The sequence below is a fragment of the Mustela lutreola genome, chromosome 5 (assembly GCF_030435805.1).
Source record: "Mustela lutreola isolate mMusLut2 chromosome 5, mMusLut2.pri, whole genome shotgun sequence".
In the NCBI taxonomy this organism is placed as follows: domain Eukaryota; kingdom Metazoa; phylum Chordata; class Mammalia; order Carnivora; family Mustelidae; genus Mustela; species Mustela lutreola.
In genome coordinates this window covers 131,511,157-131,535,746 of record NC_081294.1, presented here as the reverse complement: position 1 = coordinate 131,535,746, position 24,590 = coordinate 131,511,157, and the positions used below count along the sequence as shown (strand labels likewise).

At 36.2% G+C, this 24,590-nt stretch overlaps 1 protein-coding gene across 2 annotated transcripts in view; it reads left to right on the top strand.

The window, feature by feature from the left end:
- The window catches only part of FBXL17 (F-box and leucine rich repeat protein 17), a 508,942-nt gene that overhangs the window by 178,639 nt on the left and 305,713 nt on the right, over window positions 1-24,590 (top strand). For both annotated transcript variants that reach the window (XM_059175615.1, XM_059175614.1), the window contains exon 6: window positions 10,878-11,008. In XM_059175615.1, coding sequence (XP_059031598.1) covers window positions 10,878-11,008 — 131 coding nt within the window. The remainder of the gene's footprint in view (window positions 1-10,877; window positions 11,009-24,590) is intronic.

Genomic DNA, 24,590 nt, shown 5'->3' with positions numbered 1-24,590 from the left:
CTCCTTCAGATCTGTGCTCTGTGATCATCTTTTCAATGAGATCATCCTTGACTGCCTATTCACTTTTTAAAAAGATATTATTTATTTACTTGAGAGAGAGTGCATAAGCGAGAGAGAGAGAGAGAGTGAACGAGCATGGGCATAAGCCAGAGGGAGAGGCAGACAGAAGGATAAGCAGTCTTCCCGCTGAGCAGGGAGCCTGACGTGGGACTCGATCCCAGGACCCTGAGATCATAAGCTGGCTTAACTGACTGAGCCACCCAAGTGCCCCTTGACTGCCTATTTAATTGCATGCCATCTGCCTTCTCTCCACTGTTTTCCATCTGTCTTGCCTTGCTTTATTTTTTCTCTATAGTCCTTAGCACTTTTAACATACTGTATAATTTGTTTATGTATTTTATTTGTTGTTCCCCTCACCTGTTTCCAACTAGGTGTATAAGCACCCCATGAACAGGGGCTTTTGTCTGTTTCATTCACTGCTGTATTTTTTTTTTTTAATTTTTTTTAATAGTTTGCATTTTAAAGATTTTATTTATTTATTTGACAGAGAGAAATCACAAGTAGATGGAGAGGCAGGCAGAGAGAGAGAGAGGGAAGCAGGCTCCCGGCTGAGCAGAGAGCCCGATGTGGGACTCGATCCCAGGACCCTGAGATCATGACCTGAGCCGAAGGCAGTGGCTTAACCCACTGAGCCACCCAGGCGTCCCTGTTTATCAGTATTTTTAAAAAAGTTTCCCACATGTTTCTAATTTATAGTCAAGTTAGAGTCAGATGCTTAGATAAATAAGGTGCTTACTTAAATAAGTAAGTGTGGTTGAATGAATGAAAATACACAACTATCAGGATTCGGACTAGCTTCAGTATTAAGGTTGGATGTCAAGTGTTTGGGATGAGAGCTTGGTCCTGAATAGCACAGCCTGGGAAGGGCTGGTTGGGGAGGGGGAGGGGAGAGGAAGGGGAAGGTGAAGGAGTTGACAAAGAGGGGACATCCACATACTTGCAGCAAGAAGGGAAGGTTGTTCTTCTGGTCCCTTGGCAGTTGCTGCCAATTGATGAATCCTGTCTAAAAGGCATGGTTACTTTGGGGACTGTCTGGTTAATAATTTGTGTTAGGCAAGCATATTGTATTTCCAAGACTCACTAAATTTTCCCTCTCTCCAAAGTAATCGAGAAGGCTTTGTGGAGAAGATGGAGTAGGAAGCAGGCAGTTGAATAAATGGCAGGGAGAGAAGAAAACACACTTCCAAGTTATCTGAGTAAAGAGTGAAGTGAGACTAGTTTTTTAAAGTAATGAGCACAGCTCTTTGAGTACACTGAGAAAAACCTCTCAAAATTTGGGGAAAGAGATTTCAGCTTGCTGAACAGATTTCAGGAAATGGCAGTGGTAGACAGTGAAGGGCTTTGATAGGCAAGTTCTGGGATTCTTTTTTTGCAGTTGAAATATTTTTGTTTCCTAAAAGTTTCAGAGAAGGTGAGAGACATGGTCAAAGTTATTTAAGGAAGATTAATCTGGCTGGTAATGTGCCAAGGCAGAGTTAGAAGGGACAGCTCTGAGAAGCAGTGCAGTAAAGTGTGCTAGAAAGCAAAACAGGATGTGAATAAAATGGCAAAAGATGTCAGATCTAGTAGGAGAATGGCAGAGTGAAACAGACCTTGGGTTTGGAAATAATGCAAAGAGACAGCAGCCCGGTGTGATTAAGAAGGCAGTGGTTGGAAGGAATACATAGAGAAGGTGTCAGAAAATTAACATAGTAGCTACTGTGGATGTGACAGCATCCAAGACCCTAGGGTCCTTTTTTCATGGTTAGAATTAGAAATTTTTAGTGTCTGTGCCGTGATCTCAGGCTGTTTAAAAGCTCTCAGTTTTACCCTGGGGTTCTTGGTTCTATGAGGTGCTGAGAAAATTTTGCCCAGTGTCCTAAATTTGGCTTACCTAGCTCTTATTATCATTTCTGTACTTGAACGCAAGCTTTAATAAAGCTGAGGTTCAGACCGAGGTGACGAGTTGAAGGGGTGCCCTTCATTCTCTCCCTTGTCAAACCAGGTTCTCTAAATGTAGATATCAGACCCTTTCAAGGTGGAGAAGCCGTCCTGTGCTCAGGGACAGAAATTCCCTCTTTGCTCCTTTCTTTTCTGTTCCCAGCAGTCTTAATTTTTCCCCTTTTTTCCTGTTTTTCCCGTACAAGACCTGCACTACAACTCCCTTCCTTTATTACTTGTGTCTCGCTCCCTGTCCTTAATAAGAGACTCTCCCCAAGAGTGCCTTTCTTGGACCCTGCTTTCTCCCTGGGTCTCTGCTCTCTCCCATGATCTCTATCTTGGCAGCTGACAGGTATTTGGCAGATAAGTGTGTGGTGCTGATCTACAGGCCCAGTAACTCTGTCATCAGCAAGGCAGCTTGTTTTAACCCTTGACTTCACTCCCTGCAGATTACAACCGATTGCTTCAAAACCCAATCCCAATAAAACCAGCATCTGCAGGGCTGGCAAAAAGTAATTTTAGGACTGGTTGGCATTTGAACATGTTTAACTGTGCAGAAGTTTTTACTCTTCTTAAGACTTATCACCTCCAACTAGCTTCACCTAAGTAAGTTACCCTTGTTAGCCTGAAATGGTGGAACATCCCTGCTGCCTTTGCCAAGGTCCTGTGAGTTCTCTTATGTTGGTTCATCCACCATAGTCAATCTGCACAACTGAGAATTTTGTTTGATGTTTTACTTTTCCAGAGTCTTTTTTTTTAAAAAGATTTTATTTATTTATTTGACAAAAAGAGATCACAAGTAGGCAGAGAGGTGGGCAGAGAGAGAGAGGGGAAGCCGGCTCCCTGATGAGCAAAGAGCTCGATTCCAGGACCCTGAGATCATAACCTGAGCCGAAGGCAGAGGCTTAACCCACGAGCCACCCAGGCCCCCTGACTTTTGCAGAGTCTTAAGAGAACTTGGAAGTCATTTGAGGTCTTTTTATAATCCTTCAAGACTCTGTTTCCTAGGTAACATTTTAGTGTCTCATTTTGTACTTAAGTACATACATGGCCGTACCAGTCATTGACTAATTTTAGTCTTTAACCTGAATTGGTTGTAAGTAATATTTTTTCTCAATAAAAGAAGAATTAATCTGAAAGTTGATTATCTACAGTCTACATTCTTTTTTTAAAATTAAATTAAAATTTTTTTTTCAGTTCTTTGTTTATGCACCATACCCAGTGCTCCATGCAATATGTGCCCTCCATAATACCCACCATGAAGCTCAGTCTACATTCTGACTTGGGTTTCTTTTAAAATACCTGACTGAATGTTTAAAAATTGGAGTGAAGCATTCAGGAAATCTCTGTTGTAAGTCTTTGTTTATTCAGATCCTCTGTGATTTGTATAACCCAAGACTACTAGTGAATTTTTTTATTAACATACAATGTATTATTTGCCCCAGGGGTACAGATCTGTGAATCATCAGGCTTACACACTTCACAGCACTCACCATAGCACATACCCTCCCCAATGTCCATAACCCAGCCACACTATCCCTATGCCCCCTATCCCCCAGCAACCCTCAGTTTGTTTTGTGAGATTAAGAGTCTCTTATGGTTTGTCTCCCTCCCGATCCCACCTTGTTTCATTTTTTCCCTCCCTAACACTCATGGCCCCCCACCCTGCCTCTCAAATTCCTCATATCAGAGAGATCATATAATTGTCTTTCTCTGATTGACTTACTTCGTTCAGCACAATACCCTCTAGTTCCATCCACGTCATTACAAATGGCAAGATTGCATTTCTTTGATGGCTGTATAATATTATATTGTATATATATACCACATCTTCTTTATTTATTCATCTGTTGATGATTAATCTGAAAGTTGATTATCATTTGAAAGGTGATTAACATTTGGGTACTTTCCATAGTTTGGCTTTTGTGGAAATTGCTGCTATAAACATTCGGGTGCACTTCGGATCACTACATTTGTATTTCTAGGGTAAATACCCAGTAGTGTGGTTCCTGGGTCGTAGTGTAGTTCTATTTTCAACTTTTTGAGGAACCTCCATACTGTTTTCCACAGTGGCTGGATGAGCTTGCATTCCCAACAACCGTGTAAGAGTGTTCACCTTTCTCCGCATCCTTGCCAACATCTGTCGTTTCCCACTTGTTGATTTTAGCCATTCTGACTGGTGTGAGGTGGTATCTCACTGTGATTTTGATTTATATTTCCCTAATGCCGAGTGATGTTGAGTACTTTTTCATGTGTCTGTTGGCCATCTGTATCTCTTCTTTGCAGAAATGTCTGTTCATGTCTTCTGCCCATTTCCTTTTTTGTTTTTTTAAGATTTTATTTATTTATTTGACAGAGAGAGAGAGATCACAAGTAGACAGAGAGTCAGGCAGAGAGAGAGGGGGAAGCAGGCTCTCTGCTCATCAGCTGAGGCAGATGCGGGGCTCGATCCCAGGACCTTGAGATCATGACCTGAGCCGAAGGCAGTGGCTTAATCCACTGAGCCACCCGGGTGCCCCCTTCTGCCCATTTCTTGATTGGATTATTTATTCTTTGGGTGTTGAGTTTGATAAGTTCTTTATAGATTTTGGATTCTAGCCTTTTATCTGATGTGTCATTTGCAAATGTCTTCTCCCATTCTGTCAATAGTCTTTTGGTTTTGTTGACTCTTTCCTTTGCTGTGCAAAAGCTTTTGATCTTGGTGAAGTCCCAATAGTTCATGTTTTCCCTTGCTTTCCTTGCCGTTGGTGATGTTTGTAGGAAGGAAGTTGCTAGGCTGAGGTCAAAGAGGTTGCTGCCTGTGTTCTCCTCAAGGATTTGGATGGATTCCTGTCTCACATTGAGGTCTTTTAACCATTTTGAGTCTGTTTTTGTGTGTGGTGTAAGGAAGTGGTCCAGTTTCATTCTTCTGCATGTGGTTGTCCAATTTTCCCAGCACCATTTGTTTAAGAGACTGTCTTTCTTCCATTGGACATTCTTTCCTACTTCATTGAAGATTAGTCAACCATAGAGTTGAGGGTCCATTTCTGGCCTCGCTATTCTGTTCCATTGATCTATGTGTCTGTTTTTGTGCCAGTACCATACTATCTTGATGGTGACAGCTTTGTAATAGAGCTTGAAGTCTGGAATTGTGATGCCACCAACTTTGGTTTTCTTTTTCAATATTCCTCTGGCTATTCGGGGTCTTTTCTGGTTCCATATAAATTTTAGGATTATTTGTTCCATTTCTTTAAAACAATTGATGGTGTTTTGATAGGGATTGCATTAAATATATAGATTGCTTTAGGTAGCCTAGACATTTTCACAATATTTGTTCTTTCAATCCATGAGCATGGAACGTTTTTCCATTTCTTTGTGTCTTCCTCGGTTTCTTTCATGAGTACTTTATAGTTTTATGAATACAGATTCTTTACCTCTTTGGTTAGGCTTATTCCTATGTATCTTATGGTTTTGGGTGCATTTGTAAATGGGATCGACTCCTTTATTTCTCTTTTCTGTCTTGCTGTTGGTGTATAGATATGAAACGGATTTCTGTGCATTGATGTTACATCTTGTATGAGTTCTAGCAGTTTTGGAGTCAAGCCTTTTGGGTTTTCCACATGAAGTATCATATCATCTGCAAAGAGTTTGACTTCTTCTTTGCCGATTCGGATGTCTTTTATTTCTTTTTGTCTGATTGCTGAGGGTAGGACTTCTAGTACTGTGTTGCATAGCAACAGTGATAGTGGACATCCCTGCCATGTTCCTGATATTAGCGGAAAAGCTCAGTTCTACCCCATGGAGAATGATATTTGCTGTTGGTTTTTTGTAGATATCTTTGATGAAATTGAGGTATGTACTCTCTGTCCCTACACTTTGAAGAGTTTTGATCATGAAAGGATGCTATACTTTGTCAAATGCTTTTTCAGTATCTATTGAGAGTATTGTATGGTTCTTGTTCTTTCTTTATTAATGTATTGTATCACATTGATTGACTTGCAGATGTTGAACCAGCCTTGTAGCCCAGGATAAATCCCACTTGGTCGTGGTGAATAACCCTTTTAATGTACTGTTGGACTTTATTGGCTAGTATTTTGGTGAGAATTTTTGCATCTGTGTTCATCCAGGATATTGGTCTGTAATTCTCCTTTTTGATGGGTTCTCTGTCTGGTTTGGGGATCAAGGTAATGCGGGCTTCATCAAATAAGTTTGGATGTTTCCCTTCCATTTCTATTTTTTGAAACAGTTTCAGGAGAATAGGAGCTAATTCTTCTTTAAATGTTTGATAGAATTCCCCTGGGAAGCTATCTGGCCCTGGGTTCTTGTTTTTTGGGAGATTTTTGATGACTGCCTCAATCTTCTTACTGGTTCTGGGTCTGTTCAGGTTTTGTTTCTTCATGGTTTAGTATTGGTTGTTTATGACTCCAGGAATGCATCCATTTCTTCCAGGTTGTCAAATTTTCTGGCATAATCTTGCTGATAATGTTTTTATAATTGTTTGTATTTCTTTGGTGTTGGTCGTGATCTCTCCTCTTTCATTCCTGATTTTATTAATTTGGGTCCTGTCTCTTTTCTTTTTGGTAAGTCTGCCCAAGGGTTTATCATTATCAGTCTTATTAATTCTTTCAAAGAATCAGCTCCTAGTTTCATTGATCTGTTCTACTGTTCTTTTAGTTTCTATTTCATTGATTTCTGCTCTGATGTTTATTATTTCTCTTCTCCTGCTGGGTTTAGGCTTTCTTTGCTGTTCTTTCTCCAGCTCCTTTAGGTGTAGGGTTAGGTTGTGTACTTGAGCCTTTTCTTATTTATTGAGAAATGCTTATATTGCTATATACCTTCCTTTCAGGATTGCCTTTGCTTTGTCCTGAAGTTGAACAGTTGTGTTTTCATTTTCATTTGTTTCCATGCAATTTTTTCAATGCTTCTTTAATTTCCTGGTTGACCCATTCATTCTGTAGTAGGATGCTCTTTAACCTCCATGTATTTGAGTTCTTTCCAACTTTCCTCTGTGATCAAGTTCTAGTTTCAGAGCACTGTGGTCTGAAACTATGCAGGGATGATCCCAGTTTTTTGGTAGCAGTTGAGGCCTGATATGTGACCTAGGATGTGATCTATTTGTTTAGATCTATTTGTTTAATGTTTCCTGTGCATTAGAGAAGAATGTGAATTCTGTTGCTTTGGGATGGAATATTCTGAATATATCTGTGATATCCATGGCGTCCAGTGTGTCATTTAAAGCCTAGGAATATTCTGAATATATCTGTGATATCCATGGCGTCCAGTGTGTCATTTAAAGCCTATATTTCCTTGTTGATCTTTTGCTTGGATGATCTGTCCATTTCAGTAAGGAGAGGCGTTAAAGCCCCCTATTATTATCGTATTATTGGTGATGTGTTTCTTTGATTTTGTTATTAATTGGTTTATATAATTGGCTGCTCCCATTTTAGCGGCATAGTTATTTAAAATTGTTAGCTCTTCTTGTTGGACAGACCCTTTAAGTATGATATAGTGTCCTTCCTCATCTCTTATTGTAGTCTTTGGCTTAAAACCTAATTGATCAGATATAAGGATTGCCACCCCAGCTTTCTTTTGATGTCCATTAGCATGGTGAATTGTTTTCCACCTCCTCACTCTCAATCTGGAAATGTCTTTGGGTCTAAAATGAGTTTTTTATAGACAGCATATGGATGGGTCTTGTCTTTTTATCCATTCTGATACCCTGTGTCTTTTGATTGGGGCATTTAGCCCATTTACATTCAGGATAACTATTGAAGGATATGAATTTAATGCTATTTTATTGCCTGTAAGATGACTGTTACTGTATATTGTTTCTGTTCCTTTTTGGTCTGTTAATTTTAAGCTCTCTCTTTGCTTAGGGGATCCCTTTCAATATTTCCTATAGGATTGGTTTGTTGGTTGCAAATTCTTTTAATTTTTGTTTGTCCTGGAAGCTTTTTATCTCTCCTTCTATTTTCAGTGACAGCCTAACTGGATATAGTATTCTTGGCTGAATATTTTTCTCATTTAGTGCTCTGAATATTATCATTCCAGTCCTTTCTGTCCTGCCAGGTCTCTGTATAGATCTGCCACCAACCTACTATTTCTACCATTGTATGTTACAGACCTCTTGTCCAAGCTGCTTTCAGGATTTTCTCTTTGTTACTAAGACTTGTAAGTTTTACTATTAGATGACAGGGTATGGACCTATTTTTATTGATTTGGGGGGGTGGTTTTCTGTGCTTCCTGGATTTTGATGGTTGTTCGCTTTGCCATATGAAGGAAATTCTCTACTATAATTTGCTCCAATATATCTTCTGTCCCTATCTCTCTTTCTTCTTCTTCTGGGATCCCGATTATTCTAATATTGTTTTGTCCTTTAGTATCACTTATCTCTTGAATTCTCCCCTCATGGTCCAGTAGTTTTTTGTCTCTCTTTTGCTCAACTTCTTTATTCTCCATCATTTGGTCTTCTATATCACTAATTCTCTCTTCTGCCTCCTTTATCCTAGCAGTAAGAGCCTCCATTTTTGATTGCACCTCATTAATACCTTTTTTTATTTCAACTTGGTTAGATTTCAGTTCTTTTATTCCTCCAGAAAGGGATTTTATTTCTCCAGAAAAGGATTCTCTAATATCTTCCATGATTTTTTAAAGCATAGCTAGCACCTTGATAATTGTCATTCTGAACTCTAGTTCTGTCATATTACTAATGTCCATGTTGATTAGGTACCCAGGCAACGGTATTGCCTCTTGTTCTTTTTGTGGTGAGTTTTTCCGCCTGTCATCTTATCCTGATAAGAAAAGACGAATGAGAGAACAAAATACTAAAAGGGTAGAAACAACCCCAGCAAAATATACACTAACCAAATCAAAAGAGACCAAAACTGGGTGGAGAAGAAAGGGTGAAGAAAAGAAAAAAAAATTATGTAAATATATGTGTGTGTGTGTGTGTGTGTGTGTGTATTAGACTGGTGAATAGAAGAGAGCCACACACTTGATTTTGGGTGTATTTTGGTCTGTTAGAAGAAGCTACCTCCCAAAACTTTGAAAAAAAGAAAAAGTTGTATGTATACAAAAATAAAGGTGAACCTGATGAAGGGATGGAATATGACTGTAAAGATGAAAATTAAGAAAGATTCTAAAAGAGGAATTGATAAGATACGAAGTTGGTTGAAGAAAATTAAAAGAAAAAAAAAAAGAGGAAAGAATTTGATCATGCTGGAAACTAGAACAAAGCCATGCACTAAATTTAGAGTATATTTTGATCTATTAGAAGAAATTGTATCTCAAATTTTTAAAGAAAAAAACCCTATATGTACACAAAAAATAAGGTTAAATATAATGAAGGGATAAAATAGACTATAACAAGGAAAATTTTAAACGATTTTTAAAAAGATATTGATAAAATTGAATAGTTAAAAACTGTTAAAATAGGAAAGAGGAAAAATTAAAAATAATAGAATAAGAAAAAAATAAAATTAAAAAATTTAACTTTGAATGACTTAAGAATCATGGGAAAAAAGCCATGAATTCTACGTGTCTTAGCTCTGGAATTCTGCAGTTTTCATTGATCAGTGATCTATGTCTTGGTGGGATGTTCTTGCTGATCTTCTCAGGGAAGGGTCTGTTGCAGTGATTCTCAAATGTCTCAAGTATCTGAGGCAGAATTGCACTGCCTTTTCCAGTTCAAGGCTACGTAATCTGCTTGGTTTTGGTCTTGGGAGCTTTTATTCACTGAACGCTTTCCGTTGACCTTTGTACAACAGGAATGAAAATGGTAGCCTCCCAATGTCCAGCCCAGAGGAGCTGAGAGCTCAGGGTCCCAGTCCTCAGTGCATCCTCAGAGAAAAACAGTTGATCCCTCCTGTCTCCCTTATCTCTGGTCACACTGTCATTCTAACCCAGCTTGTGACTGAGTGTTTCTATTTCTGGCCCTTCTCCCCAAAGTTTGGAGTCTCCAAACCCAGCAGATTCCTGCAACATGCTCCTTCACTGTTCCTCCTAGAGGAGGAAGGATGGGGTCTCTCCAGATTTGCCACTTGTGGAGTCCCTGCTCATAAAGCAGTGGCCCGACTGTGCCTTGGATCATGGTTTAAGGTAGTAACCTGAGTTGAAACCCCACTCCTCAGCTCTGTCTCTGCAGCCGGCTTCCCTGCTCCAATACCTGGGAGCTCTGCCACATTCAGACATCCCTGGTCCTTTTGTGTCCCTGTGGGTTCAGAGACCACACTGTCTAGGGCTCCACCCCCTGCTTGGTCTCTGGAGTGACGACCCTCAGTGGAGCCGACTTCTAAAAGTTCCAATTTTGTGCTTCACTGCTCTTTCACTTGCCAGGAGCCAGCCCTTCCCCCCGCGGTCTATCTTCCCATCGCTTTGGATTCACTTCTCCACATGTTCTACCTTTCAGAAAGTAGTTATTTTCTGTTCCTGGAATTGCTGCTCTTCTTCTCTTCTATCTCCTGTTGAGTTTGTAGGTGTTCAGGATGGTTCGGTTACTATCTAGTTGAATTCCTGGGCCCTGATAGTATTGTAGTCTCCTGCTCCTCCACCACCTTGCTCCTCCCTCTCAAACAATGTTAGCATAATCTTATCAAATGTAGGTACTTAATGTAATATGTTTAACAGCTCCCCCACCTATGAGGTTGCTAACTTCTGACTTTCATGAAACATCTGTTAAATAAAAATCCATTAAATAAAATCTGTTTGATTTTAATATTTATTGCCATTCATATATTTACCATAGGTGTCTGCATTCATTTCCAATTTAGTATGTAAAATATTATATGAATGAGTTTGCATGGACTATCATCTATTTTGAATATTATATGGTGATACTCTACTTTGTAGTAATCCATATAATTTTTGAGAATGAATGTAGCATTTATCTTTCTCATCTTTCATTTTATTTATTTCATTAGCTACGAAATCTTTCCAGCTTGGACCTACGTCATATCACTGAACTGGATAATGAAACCGTGATGGAAATTGTCAAGAGGTGCAAAAATCTTAGCTCTCTCAATCTCTGTCTGAACTGGATCATAAATGACAGGTAACCATTATAACATCTTATAAACATTTTTCTAGAGGGAAATGTGTGTTCCATTGACAAATACTAATTATCATTATGATAAGGCATGTCAATTTTAAGGAAAATTTAATGTAGCCATGCCTTTTAAAATAGATATGTTTAAGATCTGAAAACCATCTAGCTGTATACTTTTCATCCATCCATTGTTCATATTTTTGACAAGGTTTTATGTGCTTTGATTCAAATGTTTGCCTGAACAATAATAACAATAGCGTCGAATTTTTCTTTGCCACCCATCCAGGTATGTTGCATATTTGTGACTTTAATATTTTTGCAACTTTGTGGTTGATTTGCTATCCATTTGTCCAGGGAGATGATTCTGAAAAACTATTTCAAACATGATGCATTAAGATCCTTTCTAAAGGATGATATTTTGTTCTTTGTATTAATGTGGTTTGTTTTGAAAATGGAAGTCACGTGATGGAGAGTTTAACATATAATGTAAAAATGTGTAAAATGTGTAGTTCTCTTCTTATAAACAGTGATACACCCATTTTTCTTTGAAATATTGCATGAAAGAAAAAAAGATGAAAGAACCCTTGAGAATAGACTTCTTTCAATGAAAATGAGCACAGAGTAGCACTGTTCCATTACTTTTGATTAATGGAGGTGGGTTCTGAACATGAGATAAGATGCTTGCCCAGTGACTTTTAGGGAAAAATGTGTTTTTTTGAACTCAAGCTCCTAAAATATTTTGCTTTTGAAATAGAAAGTACTGTTTTAGCTAAAATTAGAACCCATTTAGATTTTAAAACTTTTTCATAAATAGGAGCAATGATTTATTAAGTTTGTGTCATATGATGCTTTAAATTTAAAATACTTTCTCCCTCCTTTCTTAATTTCCTTTTGTACTTAAAATGAAAGTTACATGGACTCCATTTTCTTCAATTATGGTTAAGTTCTACTGACATTTTCTTAACTTACTCCGCATGACCCTTATGATTATATGATAGCCTTTGACTTGACTCTTTCTTAGTAAAACTTTCTAATCTAGTCACGTGGTCATCATTTATAAAAGGTGTTTATTGGTTTTGAGTAATAGTCATATGAACTACATCTACAAAATCTATAGAGAACTGATAAAAATTTTAAAAAATAAAATTCTTCCCTATAATCAGCATTCTTCTACAGTCGATTATATGACAACTTGAAATAATCTTTTAATATTTTTCATAGCATCTAATAAGATAAAGTACATAAATAAACATTATCCTGTGGTGTTTTGCATTAGTTTAATATTGAGATTAACTGCTTAGTAATATATTGAATTAAAAGGAAAAAACTGTTTCTGAAACAAAATGATAATGAATATGATTGCCTCTTATTACACAACAGTTTTCTGTGAACTTGTAGAAAAATAAGTAATTAAAGAATACAAGGTTAAATAAGAAGCAATCCATATATGATTAGAAGGGTTTTCTTTTAAGAAATAAACATTTTGCTTAGGTTTATATCATTTACATAGAGATAGGGATTTCTAATCTTCTAGCTCTTCAAATGCTTAGTCATAAGTGAGTATTTACAAATGAGAACGTGGGCAGCCCTCACTTTGCCTTTCCTTCCTTTTGTTACGCTCTATGTATTCAAAGCTCTTGCTATTTCAATAATTTTTTCCTACTTAACTGTGATGGTTATTTGATATTTGATCCTAAATATATATACTGTAGAGATTTATTTGCAAGGAGTGAAAGTGTGTTTTTATGTTTTTAATGGAAAAGTTTGGATTAATTGAGAAAACATGCATTTTAATGAGGCTGAGCGGTAGAGTTTTAAAAATCAGACTCTTTTAGGTTTTAATTACACTACTTGCACTTATCCTGTGTACTGTAATAGAAGTTTCAAACATTAAAACCCACTTTGCAGTATCATCTAAATTACTCATCTCATTGTTCTTGCCATACTCTATCAGTAAGCTAAGTAATATTTGTAATTATATTGGTATAAATCTAGGACTTCCCATCAGACTTAATTATAATTTCAGCACTTAGCTGAGATGGGTTAGTCACCTTTCATATAGAGGGCACTGGGATGCACTAATGCATTTAGCCTATCAATTAACATGTTTTACATGTTCATTATTCTTATCCTCTAGTAAATCAGGGAGCATTTATTAACCCCCTACTAAATACATGGTACTGTGTCAAACTCTAAGGCAGTGAGTCCTTCCTGTTCTCAAAGGTGCTCTCTTGAGGTGACATAAGACTTAATGAGTGAGATAATAGTGGGCCTTGTAAGGATAGAGAGGAAGAAAGTAACCTTTATTGCCCAGGTAATCGATAGGCACTTTACATGTGTTATCATTTAATCCTTTCAGCATCTTTTTGTTTAGTGGAAGGTCATAATATTCCTATTAAATGTAGACCATCTGTATGACTTTTCTACAGCTTTGCCAACGGATGTATTTTTCCATCGTTGCTGCTTTAAAAACCAGGTGATGACAAAGAAGAAAAAGCAAATGGTGGTTGATGTGTCAATGTTCAATTTCATAGTTGGGAATCACACATAACTAACATTTATGTAAAATTCTTAGTCATTTTAAAAGTAATATACTTATTTTCTTTCATAATAAAAATATAATTGAAACTTTTGATGTTATTTTATACATTGCAAATATGAAAAGGATCTGTGTTTAATGCTGCTGGTTTGAATAGGATTCCTTACACGAAGATAAACTTTGATAGATCTTTAGATATAAGATATATCTTGGACTTTAAAAGTTCTTATCTGTAAACTTTCTTTTGAAGTTCAAAATTTTAAAATATGTAATAATTGAAGGATGTTAGACTTATGCTCTTGATATCTTTTAGCATTTTGTGGTTCTTCAACTGATGTGTATGACTAAGACATGCTGTTCTTTATCTTTGTTTTTCTAAAAACATTTTTTGTGTTTACAGAGTTAAACAGCATGATATTTTCTTGTATTCAGAAGGATGGTCTAGTAGTCATTTGACATTTACCATTGCTTTTGAGTACAAATAAAATCCAAGTGGTTTATGAAAAGAGGACACTGATTATTTCTATCAGTGACTTAAATTTAAACATCTGGTTGTTATATCTCTTCTACTGTCTCTGACTCTAAATTTATTGAAATGTTTATTTGTATTTGATATAAATCTTTTGTTATTTCACATCCAATTTGGTCTTCACCATTTCTATATGTTTGGCACAGAGTCCAAAAGCAGCCTGCTTTGGATGTAACAAGCTGATAATGTGAAAAACTGAATGGTTCTTAGCATCTATAGTGATAGCCATATAATGGTTCTTTTGTTCTTTTTTGCTAGGAAGAATTAAATGAAATCTAACAGATCTTTACAGAAACTATTTAAAAATTTTTAATTGGCTATCAAAGAGGAAATTAGTCTCCCCATTTTCAGTATTTAATATTAGTCATTAGAAAAGTTCAATCACACGATCCATATACTCATTATCAAATATTTCATCCATTCATTAACTGTTGACCATGCTTGCTAATGAATCAGGATAATAATGTAAGAGAAGTGAAAATTTCTCTAGCATCCATCAGCTAACATTACAAAACATAACAAATACCAGACTGGATGTTGTAATAGGTTATGTTGCCAAGTAGTTGAACTTCCCTAGCTAGCAATTTATTCTTTGAATTTGCAGTTAAAAAAAAAAAAAAAGAATGTATTGAGCTTGTTGAACATCAGTAACTAAGGACACTTTCTTTAAAGAGTTAATTTTGCCGTGTGAATATTATATATATGTTAAAGGAGCTTTGTATCAGTGGACATTCTAAAATTTGGAGAATTTTAAATCTTAGACTATTGTGACCAGTTTCTTTCAAATATAAAATAGCATGTATAATACACTGCCGTTTCACTTTATATATACTGGTGTTTAGAATAATATATTCTCTTAAAATATTTTCTCTTAAAATAAAGTTTTTCGATAAGGCCAATTGAAATTGCAAGCTGGTGGGCTATGGCTGAATCCCATCCATGAAGTCATTTTGTTTGGCTTATAGTGTATTTAAAAAGTTGAACAGTTGCCAACACTTTAAAAATTGGGATAGTTTGCATAAGATTCTGAAGTTGGGCTTGATCTTGGAGAAATTGCAGATCTAGCAACACTAGACTGACATTCTTTCCAGGATGAGGAATAGGCTGTTCTCTCTGGTCCTTCACCATTCCTACCGGGCATGATTCATTCTCCTGTATCATCTGACTATCCCCAGTCTACATACTAAACTCTCCTTTATCAAAAATCAAAAATCAAGAATGTAGAGGTTTTTTTGTTTGTTTGTTTGTTTTGTTTTGTTTTTAGATATTTCTTATTTCAAAACAAGTAGTTCTCTTTAAAACGAGTCTGATCAAATATATCAACAGATAATAGTTAATTGGTCTCCCTATGTTAGTTCTTCATTATTTTAGACATCAGAACTTTGGCCAATGTGTGGAAGTTATAACAAGAAAAAGAATTCAGCTTTAAATGAGTTAAAAACTTTATTTTCATCCACTGCCATCCAAAATGCACCTCTCCACTTAGTGTTCAAATAAGAGTGCTAATCAAAAAGTCTCCTGAATTACAAAGAGAGCTAAGCTGGTTTATAAAATTCCCTCCAACTTCAAGACTGTGATTTAAAATTATTTATTTTAAAATGAACTTAATTCCAGTAACTCATGACTTCTTTGTTGATAGCACTAAGAAAAATCTTAACACTATTCTTTCTCTTTTTCTTCTTCTGTGTATAATCCTTTCTAGTCTTTTAGGTGTACTTAGGTTGAAGTGGTAGAATGACAGATTACTCCACACCCCTTTCCGGGAGACTGACAGTGCCCTGGCTCATGGAAAACTCAATGAGGCTTTCTATAAAGATTTTTCTAACTCCCTTGATCTTCTCTGGATGTTTATTCTGTTTCTTCTTTCAAATTTCCATTGATTCAATAAAAAACGGTGACATTTAGAAATAAAGTTCAGAGAGGATTTGAGCAGGTGTTGGTGATATAAACTATTTGCTGAGTGCCCATTGTGTTTTATTTCCAAGAATTGTTTTGTGAACATATGCTATATATTGTATTTATAAGTGTTCGTGGACTGGGCGGATAATCTGCCATCTTCCTGTGAATGTCATGTCACAGTGGACTTAGAATTTTATTTCATTTCAATCCCCTAATATTACTTAATTCTCCTAGAGACTGAGGTTTAAAGATTGCCCAAGGGGGACAAACCTATCCATTAAATCCAGCAGGCATAGTTGAATTTGAGTTTGAGAATATTTTGTTTTCTATTAAAGTTAAGTGGTCTGGAGGAGAGGAATACTTTTCACCTTGGCATATTGACTGTGGAGTTTGAACAATTTTCTCATATAAAAGTCTGAAAACTTGGAAATCAAGAGGTGGCAAAAATAACACTGACTTTTGAAGCACCTCTGTGCTGGTGTTTATAGAGCTCTGTCCCCGCCTGTGTGGAACGTGGAACAGTCTGTCTTCATACTTTTGGTACCTAATAAAATGGCTGGGCTGGTCAGCTGGAGCTTTTGTAAAACTGAACTCTAGCTTATTTTTGTAATCTACTGCATAATTTTATACTTTCTATGATATTTATTTGTATCTTTGCAAAAAGGATAAGAGATATTTTATTGAGCTCTGAGGGCATTATAGAGACAGGATGGAGTCTTTCTGGGCTAGTGACACTTGTTTAATCTTGGCATATTTTTTGACACTCTCTTATATTTACAATCATTTCTAAGACCATCCCTGGAAGAATAGCAGGTATTAGACTAACTACTACTAAGGTTCTCAAACCATCTGTAAAAATATGTCTTCTGTGTCTTTCTACAGAAGGACCCACTCTTTAAAATTATGATTGGTTCTAGGAGCATCTGACTGGCTCAGCCATTAGAGCATGTGACCCTCAATCTTGGGGTTGTGACTTCGAGCACTGTGTTGGGCATAGAGCTTAGTAAACAACCAAACCAACCAACCAACCAACCCCTAATTTGTTCTTGTAATGCTAGAAAACTCAGAGTGTATAGCATTCTCTCTCTCTCTCTCTCTGTTTTGTTTTGTTTTGGATTGAGGATAATAATGATAGCTAATAAAAGCTATATCATTTATTATAATATGTGCTATACATTGTGCTAAGTGTTTATAGACATTTTTTCAGTTAGTCTTTACAACAACCCTGAGGAAGAAATTTACCCCATTTCCAAATGCAAGATTAAGGTTCAGAGAGGTTAGGTAACTTACAAGTAGTTACTGGTGGAATTAAGACTGGAATCCATTTTAGTATGTCTACAAAGTCTGAGGTCTAATCACGGAGGTCTCATGTTCCCTCAGTACCTTATTCTGCCTCAGACCTGGAATGACTTAATGTCTTGATTTGCTCACGTCATTTCTGGTCCATTACTGTTATGTTGAAATTCTGTCAGGATTAGTGTTTGTGCTGTGCTGTTCTCTTCTGTGCTCCGAAGTATCCTGGTTTGGGTGATAAATTATGTGGTCATCCTACCTGGGGCATTAGACTATGCTTGATCATTCTAAACATCATTAGAATGTTACCTTCTCTCTTCTATATGGGATATCTGAGAGGTGACAAGTTTTAGATATCTTACATAGAGTTGTAGATTTTCGAAAGAGCTAATTTTGTAATGAAAAGCAGTTCTTCCCCAACAATCCCATTTGTAAATGCTCTTCATTTCTCACTACGTTCCTTGAGGTAAAGTAGAAAGTCTTGCCCATTTTTGTGTCTTGTACCACACCTGGTTCATAGTCGGTGTTGAAAAGAATTTCACAAATGAATTTTGAATAGGTATTTAAGCATATGGCACACATTTTTTTAAATTATAATTTTAAATTTAAATTCAAGTTAGTTAAGATATAGTGTGTTATTAGTTTCTGGGGTAGAATTTAGTGATTCATCAGTTGCATAGAACATCCAGTGCTCATTACAAATGCCCTCCTTAATGCCCATCACCCAATTACCCCATCCCCTTACCCACCTTCCCTCCAGCAACCCCCAGTTTGTTCCCTAGTTAAGACTCTCTGATGGTTTGCCTCTCTCTCTGCTTTTATTTTATATTTCCTTCCCTTCCCCTGTGTTCATCATTTTTGTTTCTTAAATTCCATCTATGAGTGAAATTATATGGTATTTGTCTTTCTGACACAGATTTATTTTTGTAAATATTTTATTATCTGTAAATGCTCCCTGTCAGTTGTAGCAAATACTTAAGCATTGCAGAGTAAAAGAAAATACTGGGTGTATACTTTGAGTAAGTTGTCACTGAGTTAAAAGGAAGGAAGTTAGCTTTACTGATGATTTCAGTACCTTTGGTAAGGTATATTTGCTATAACTAATTGGTATAGTCTCCCCTAGTATATGTAGTTTTTCAAATAGCTGATGACAGTTTTGTGAAAAACATAAAGTTTCTCTGATAAAATGATTTGTGCATCTATCCTTAGATGAAATTTTTAGTGCATTCAAATTCAAGGAACTTTTTCATTATTTGGTACACAGTAATATTGGCTATTGGTTCTTTTAGTACTTCTGGTAACTAAGTGACATTTTTAAGGAAATATTAATTGATATATATTCTGGAGTATTTAATCTAATAAAATCCCTTGAAAGAAAAATCTGTATGAGATGTATAAGTCTCAGCTTGGTTTGATTTTTAACTCCAATTCTGGAGAAAGATTGGAAGCTGGATTTGATGTGGATGAATTTGTCTTTTTGGTTCTCCATGTTCACATTATATTGTTTTAAAAATAATGTGAATTTTGGGGCACCTGAGTGGCTCAGTGGGTTAAAGCCTCTGCCTTCGGCTCAGGTCATGATCCCAGGATCCTGGGATCAAGCCCCGCATCGGGCTCTCTGCTCAGCGGGGAGCCTGCTTCTTCCTCTCTCTCTGCCTGCCTCTCTGCCTACTTGTGATCTCTCTCTGTCAAATAAATAAATAAAATCTTTAAAAAAAAATAATGTGAATTTTTATGATAGATCTGACATAGAATGGTAATTTCAAATTTCTGCTTTGTCTTTGGTTCCTATTGAGCAGTAATATACAAGTAAACATTTCTACAAATGATAATTAATAGAGCTTCTATAGAATCGTATGTTTAACTTTTCTCGATATACTACTCTGCTGCTGTTGCTTTTGTGTTTTTCAGGCAATATATATGTGAGTAAACATATGTTAATCTTTTCATTTGGGGGATTAAAAATATGTCTTACATGGTATGAAATCAGAATTCATGATCGAATTATGGGAGGAATGGGACATGTTTTATATGATGATGAATGCAGTGTTGTATACTCATGGATTTGGAGGTTTCCTAACCTCAAACCTGTTTTAAAATGGGCAACAGTGAAGAAAAATCGTCATTTATTGATGAAAACTGTAATGACTTATTGTTTGTTTGGACAAATTTAGGGACATCCCTCCTTCTCCAGTTCCCCTGGGAGTTGTCTTATTCTTAATCCACAACCAGAAATGGTACTTAAAATAACTTGCTGTTGTCAAAATTTTTGAATGTATGATAAATGAAGCCCAGTAAATAGTGAAAATATGAGAAAGGTGATTAAACCTGACAATTTTCCTGTAAAAGGCTTGAGATGATAAATATCTCCTGTGATTAGTTATTAATTTAGTGCCAGGGATTTGCTTTAGCCTAAAATATTTTATGAACTGTGGCATAAAGAAATATTTTGGAAGATGGATATACATATGTTTAACCAGAGGAGCAATTGCTGGAATTTGATTAGTAATAATTAAAAATCGCAGACCTAACACATATGTGCCTGGGTTATTTTCTGTGTGACAGTCCTTTCAGAAATTAAGAAAGAAGACATGAAGATGTGAAGACAAGAAGAATGACAGAGTACTTTCTGCTTGAGCCCTTTGCCTCATGAAAACGGAAGGTTTTTACATGTGTTACTCCCCAACTGATAAAATATTTCACTTAAGGTAGTATAAAATAACTCCTCACTTACTGGAGTTGGAAGAGCAAACTTGTTCCAGTAACAGTTATAGTTGCGTTACTGATAATTTCTTTCAAAGTGAATGTGAGTTTCTTTAAAGAAAAGATGAAATAATAATGGCTGTCACAATGAAGAGCTGCGTCATGTTCCTGTCTGGCCAAATCCGCAGCAGTCACTCGGCTGGTGGCATCTATCATTTTGTGGCTGCATAATGTTTTGTGTAGGAGTTTTTCTCCTGGTAAGGAGGACCTGTGTCTTAATCCTGGGCCCCCTACCCCCATCTCAGCCCCTGGCACCTCGCATAGGGCCCAGCTCAGAGAAGTAATTTAATACCTGCGTGGTGAGAGAATTCTAAATGCTGCTTTTGTAGGATGTATAAATCTGCTTTTTAAATTTGGCTTGAACTCTGGCTGAAATCCAGGCAATTGGATCAAATGCCCTCTTTATTCCAGATTTATTTATTTCAGAATAAAGTTGATATGTAATAAGGTGAGGATTTAATGTCATTGTCTGGCTTCAGATAGAGCTTGCTTTATGTATTGCATGCTATTTGTCTGAAAGCCATAGCCTCCCTTTTTGAATGATAAGTCGGATTTTAATATTGAATCATTGGGTTTGCCCTTTTAATAGGGTCTTTGAAATACTTCTAAATGAAGAACCAGCAATTTCACTTTCCTTTCATATGTAATGATACCTTGTGTTAATTGAAAAGAAGCAGAGGAGACAGTTACAGCTTTTTTTCTGCTTCTTGGTGAGAAAAGTATGGCTGTCTGAGAAAAAAAATTGTAAGTTTTTCCTTAACTCTTCCTGTAGCACTTTTAAGTGCTGCTCTTTAAAGTATGTTTAATATTTGGTTAATTGCTACTATGAACCTAAACATACTGATTAAGGCCAGGTTCACATTAGAGCAATTATCTGGTTAATTGCTCTGGTGCAAAAATAGGCTAAAAAATCATCAGAACATCAAGTTGTGAAAGCACTGGCAGGAGTTTCAAAACCACCAAGCATACCTACTGCAAATCACATCAGCAAAGCAATTAATTTAGGCTAATTGCTTTTCTGTTTGTTCAAGATGCACTTTGGAACTGTCTTTTGAAATCGTGGCAATTAAGATTAGTAAGCAGTATAATTAAAGAATGTTAGAATAGTCACTATTTTTCAAAAGTGATAACTATTCCATATGAACCCGTATAGTGTATCTATCACTGGTGAAGGACTTTGAAATAATTAAAGCAAAATGAGAGTGTTTTAGATATTTACAAGATTTCCTGTAAAAATAAATTGCGAAGTAGATTACTTGTACAGGAGCTGTAGCCTGGAGTTATCTTTAATCTGTAATTATCAATTAGAATTATCTAATTTCAATATGCATGCTAAATTGCCTTGTTCACGCAGGAGGAGACAAAACTTCACCACCAAAGATGGTACCGGCTAGTGATATTTCTCTAGCTGAATGTGTATTTGGCTTCTTATGTGGCTTCTCATAAAATAATCAGGACTTTTAAAGGTCTTAAAAACCAGCTTCATGTTATTGAAGTTTTTCTATTATTGAGTATTAAAATTTTGGCAGCATCAATTTGTCTAAAATTGAAAACTACTTGAGTTTCCAACTGTTTCTCTATGAAGCAATGTTATAACAGATTCTCAGCTGAAAAAAATGACAAGTTAAGGAATCAGTTGTTCATTGGAAAAATGTAGAAATGTCAGTGGGGGGATTAGCCATTCCCCAAACTGCTTCTCTGCTCACCATATTGTCAAACAGCAAGAAGCTCTTTTTTTCACCTCTCTCCTTCCATAAGGAGCAATTCTTATCATGCAGTGTGTTTAGTGGCATATCCTACTCCATGAAGTTCTCTGAAACAAACAGATTTTATTGTATTAAGGACTGTGGCTCTCAAGATAAATCTTTTGGAGACATACATCTTAAAGGAAGTCTTGGTAGCAATTATCATTTTGTGACTTTCTATGGCTGTGATAAGAAAGTGAGAAAGATATTTGTTAAAATGAGATTTGACAATAAATTAAAGATGCATTTTAGGTTTTGTTTTGGCATTCTACTTTTTGTTTCTTAGAAGATATAAAGATTATTTTCTTTAATTTACTTCTTCTTACTTTATCTTTCCTTAATTTGGTATGAATGGATCTCTGGGCCTAGCCAATTAATTGCATCACAAAACTGAACTTTCCTTAGTGATCGTTTTCATGGAGAAGAACAAAACTATATATACTTTTTACAGTGATATATTTTTCTTCATTTTCTTTTAAATACTACATAGTTTCTAGAAATACTTTGCACTTGATCATGATTTCTGGGTGTTGCTATTTGTTGTAAAATCTTCAATTAGAAAGCTGCTTGTTGAAGATAAACTGTTAAATCAGATGAAAATAAATTTATTGAATTAAGCCAATAGAGAAGTGTTGAAAACCCTTAGCCAGGAAAAGCAACCAAAGAAACCTACATTATGGCATGAGTCACTGGGACCAGGTTGTTTGTTTTTTGAAATCTGTCACTGAAGCAGCAGAACAGATGTTACTCTTGTTTGGGGTAAATTCAAACTAGCACTTCCTTGGCCTTCAGAACTTAAACTCTGCAATTATCTAATGTTGAAAGATAGCATAGGTGCTATACAAATTTGTCACTCTTTTGCAGACTTTAGAACATTGCAAATTACAGCCACAAGTTTTCCCCATCCCTGTATGCATGCTTTTGCACACTGTGACATTGCCTTGCTCCCATCAACAGGTGGCACCAATTTCACTATCCTCCCACATCTAGGCTGGCTTTGAGCCTTTCTCTGACCAGTAGTATGTAGTCTAATTTATGTTGTGGAAGTCCTAAGCTTTGGTTTCAAGAGCCCTTGCAACTTCTGTTCTTGCCTTTCTGGAATGCTGCCCCCACCTGAAGCCCAAACCAGTTTTCCTGAAGATAAATCACATGGGAGATAGAGGGTTGGCCAACAGTTAGGATCAACTGTCATATACGTGAGTGAGTCATCTTAGACTACCTGGCTTTAGTCAAGACTTTGGACTCCTGCAATCCTGTGAATGAAAGCCACAGAACTTCTCAGCTAAGCCTAGTCCAAATTGCTGGCCCATGGATTAGTGAGCAAATAAGAGCTGGTTTTGTTCTGTTTTGTTTTGTTTTTAAAGCTACTAAGTTTTGATTTGTTTGCTATACGGCAATCAATTGCAGAGACTTTGTAGCTACTTTTTGTTGAGAATTGTAAATTGTTAGGCAAGGTGCCAAGAGTATTCTATTTATTATCTTACTTAATTATCATGTTAACTCTGTGCCCTTTTTAATAGATGAACTAAAATAAGCCTCACAAAGGTAAAGTATTTTGCTGACGATCACAGCTAATAAGTGCAGAGTCAGGATTGAATGTAGATTTGTCTGACCTCAATTTCATCTATCAGACTGACTCCAAGAGCTTATTCTGAGTTTAAAAATACAGTTGGTTACCATAAGCAGTTAAATCTACCAATGGAGTCTATTGAATGTAAATGATAGCCAAACAGCATTATAATAAGATAAATATCATTGAATAAAATAAATATTATAATAAAATAATATCCATTTGCAGTTTCTAGTGTTACTACTTAATCTTGAGTATTTGTCTAAAAAATGCATAGGAAAAAAGATAGCTCTTATGGTCTCATAAAAGCTTTGAGTCTGAAGGGAATAGTGTGAATACAGATTTAAAAATACGTGAATATAAGGCCTCAATTCTATGTATACAGTTGAGCCTTGAACAATGGAGGGTTAGGAGCACCAATCCCCTGCAGGTTTGAAAATTGGTGTGTAACTTTTGACATCCCCAAATGTAACTACTAAAAGCCTGCCATAGACTGGAAGCTTTATAGATAATATGAACAGTCAGTTAACACATATTTTGTATGTTACATGTTTTATGTGCTGTCTTCTTACCATAGAGTTAGCTAGAGAAAAGAAAATGTTATTTATAAAATCATAATGAAGAGAAAATACATTTACAGTACTATATTGTATTTATAAAAAAAAATCTGTGAATAAGTGGACCTGTGCAGTTTGAATCTGTGTTGTTCAAATGGTAAATTACTGTACTAAAAACAATTTTAGGCGTTTAATGGTTTTAAAAAAAAATATTTTGTTTATTTGACACAGGAAGATTGAGCACAAGCAGGTGAAACAGCAGGCAGAGGGAGAAGGAGAAGCAGGCTCCCCACTGAGCAAAGAGCTTGATGCGGGTCTCCATCCCAGGACCCTGGGATCATGACCTGAGCCAAAGGCAGACACTTAACCAACTGAGCCATATGGGCACCCTGGTTTTAGAGTTTTAATAATATATTCTTTTTTTATTCAATTATCAAATTAGGAAGAAATAGAAGGGAAGAGACCCTTTCTTAGAAGTGTTGTGGCTGAGGCTTAATCACCATTATATTATTACCTTCAGCATTTATGTCTTCCAATAATAAGTCTTGTAAGGATGTAGCTTCTATGGCATGTATAAGTAGTGGTACTTAATATGTACCACAAATTTCCACAAATAGAAGTGGGGGTCTTTTCATTTTTGAAAGGTTTTATTTTAAAATTTTAACTATCACCTTAATAACTATACATCAATAA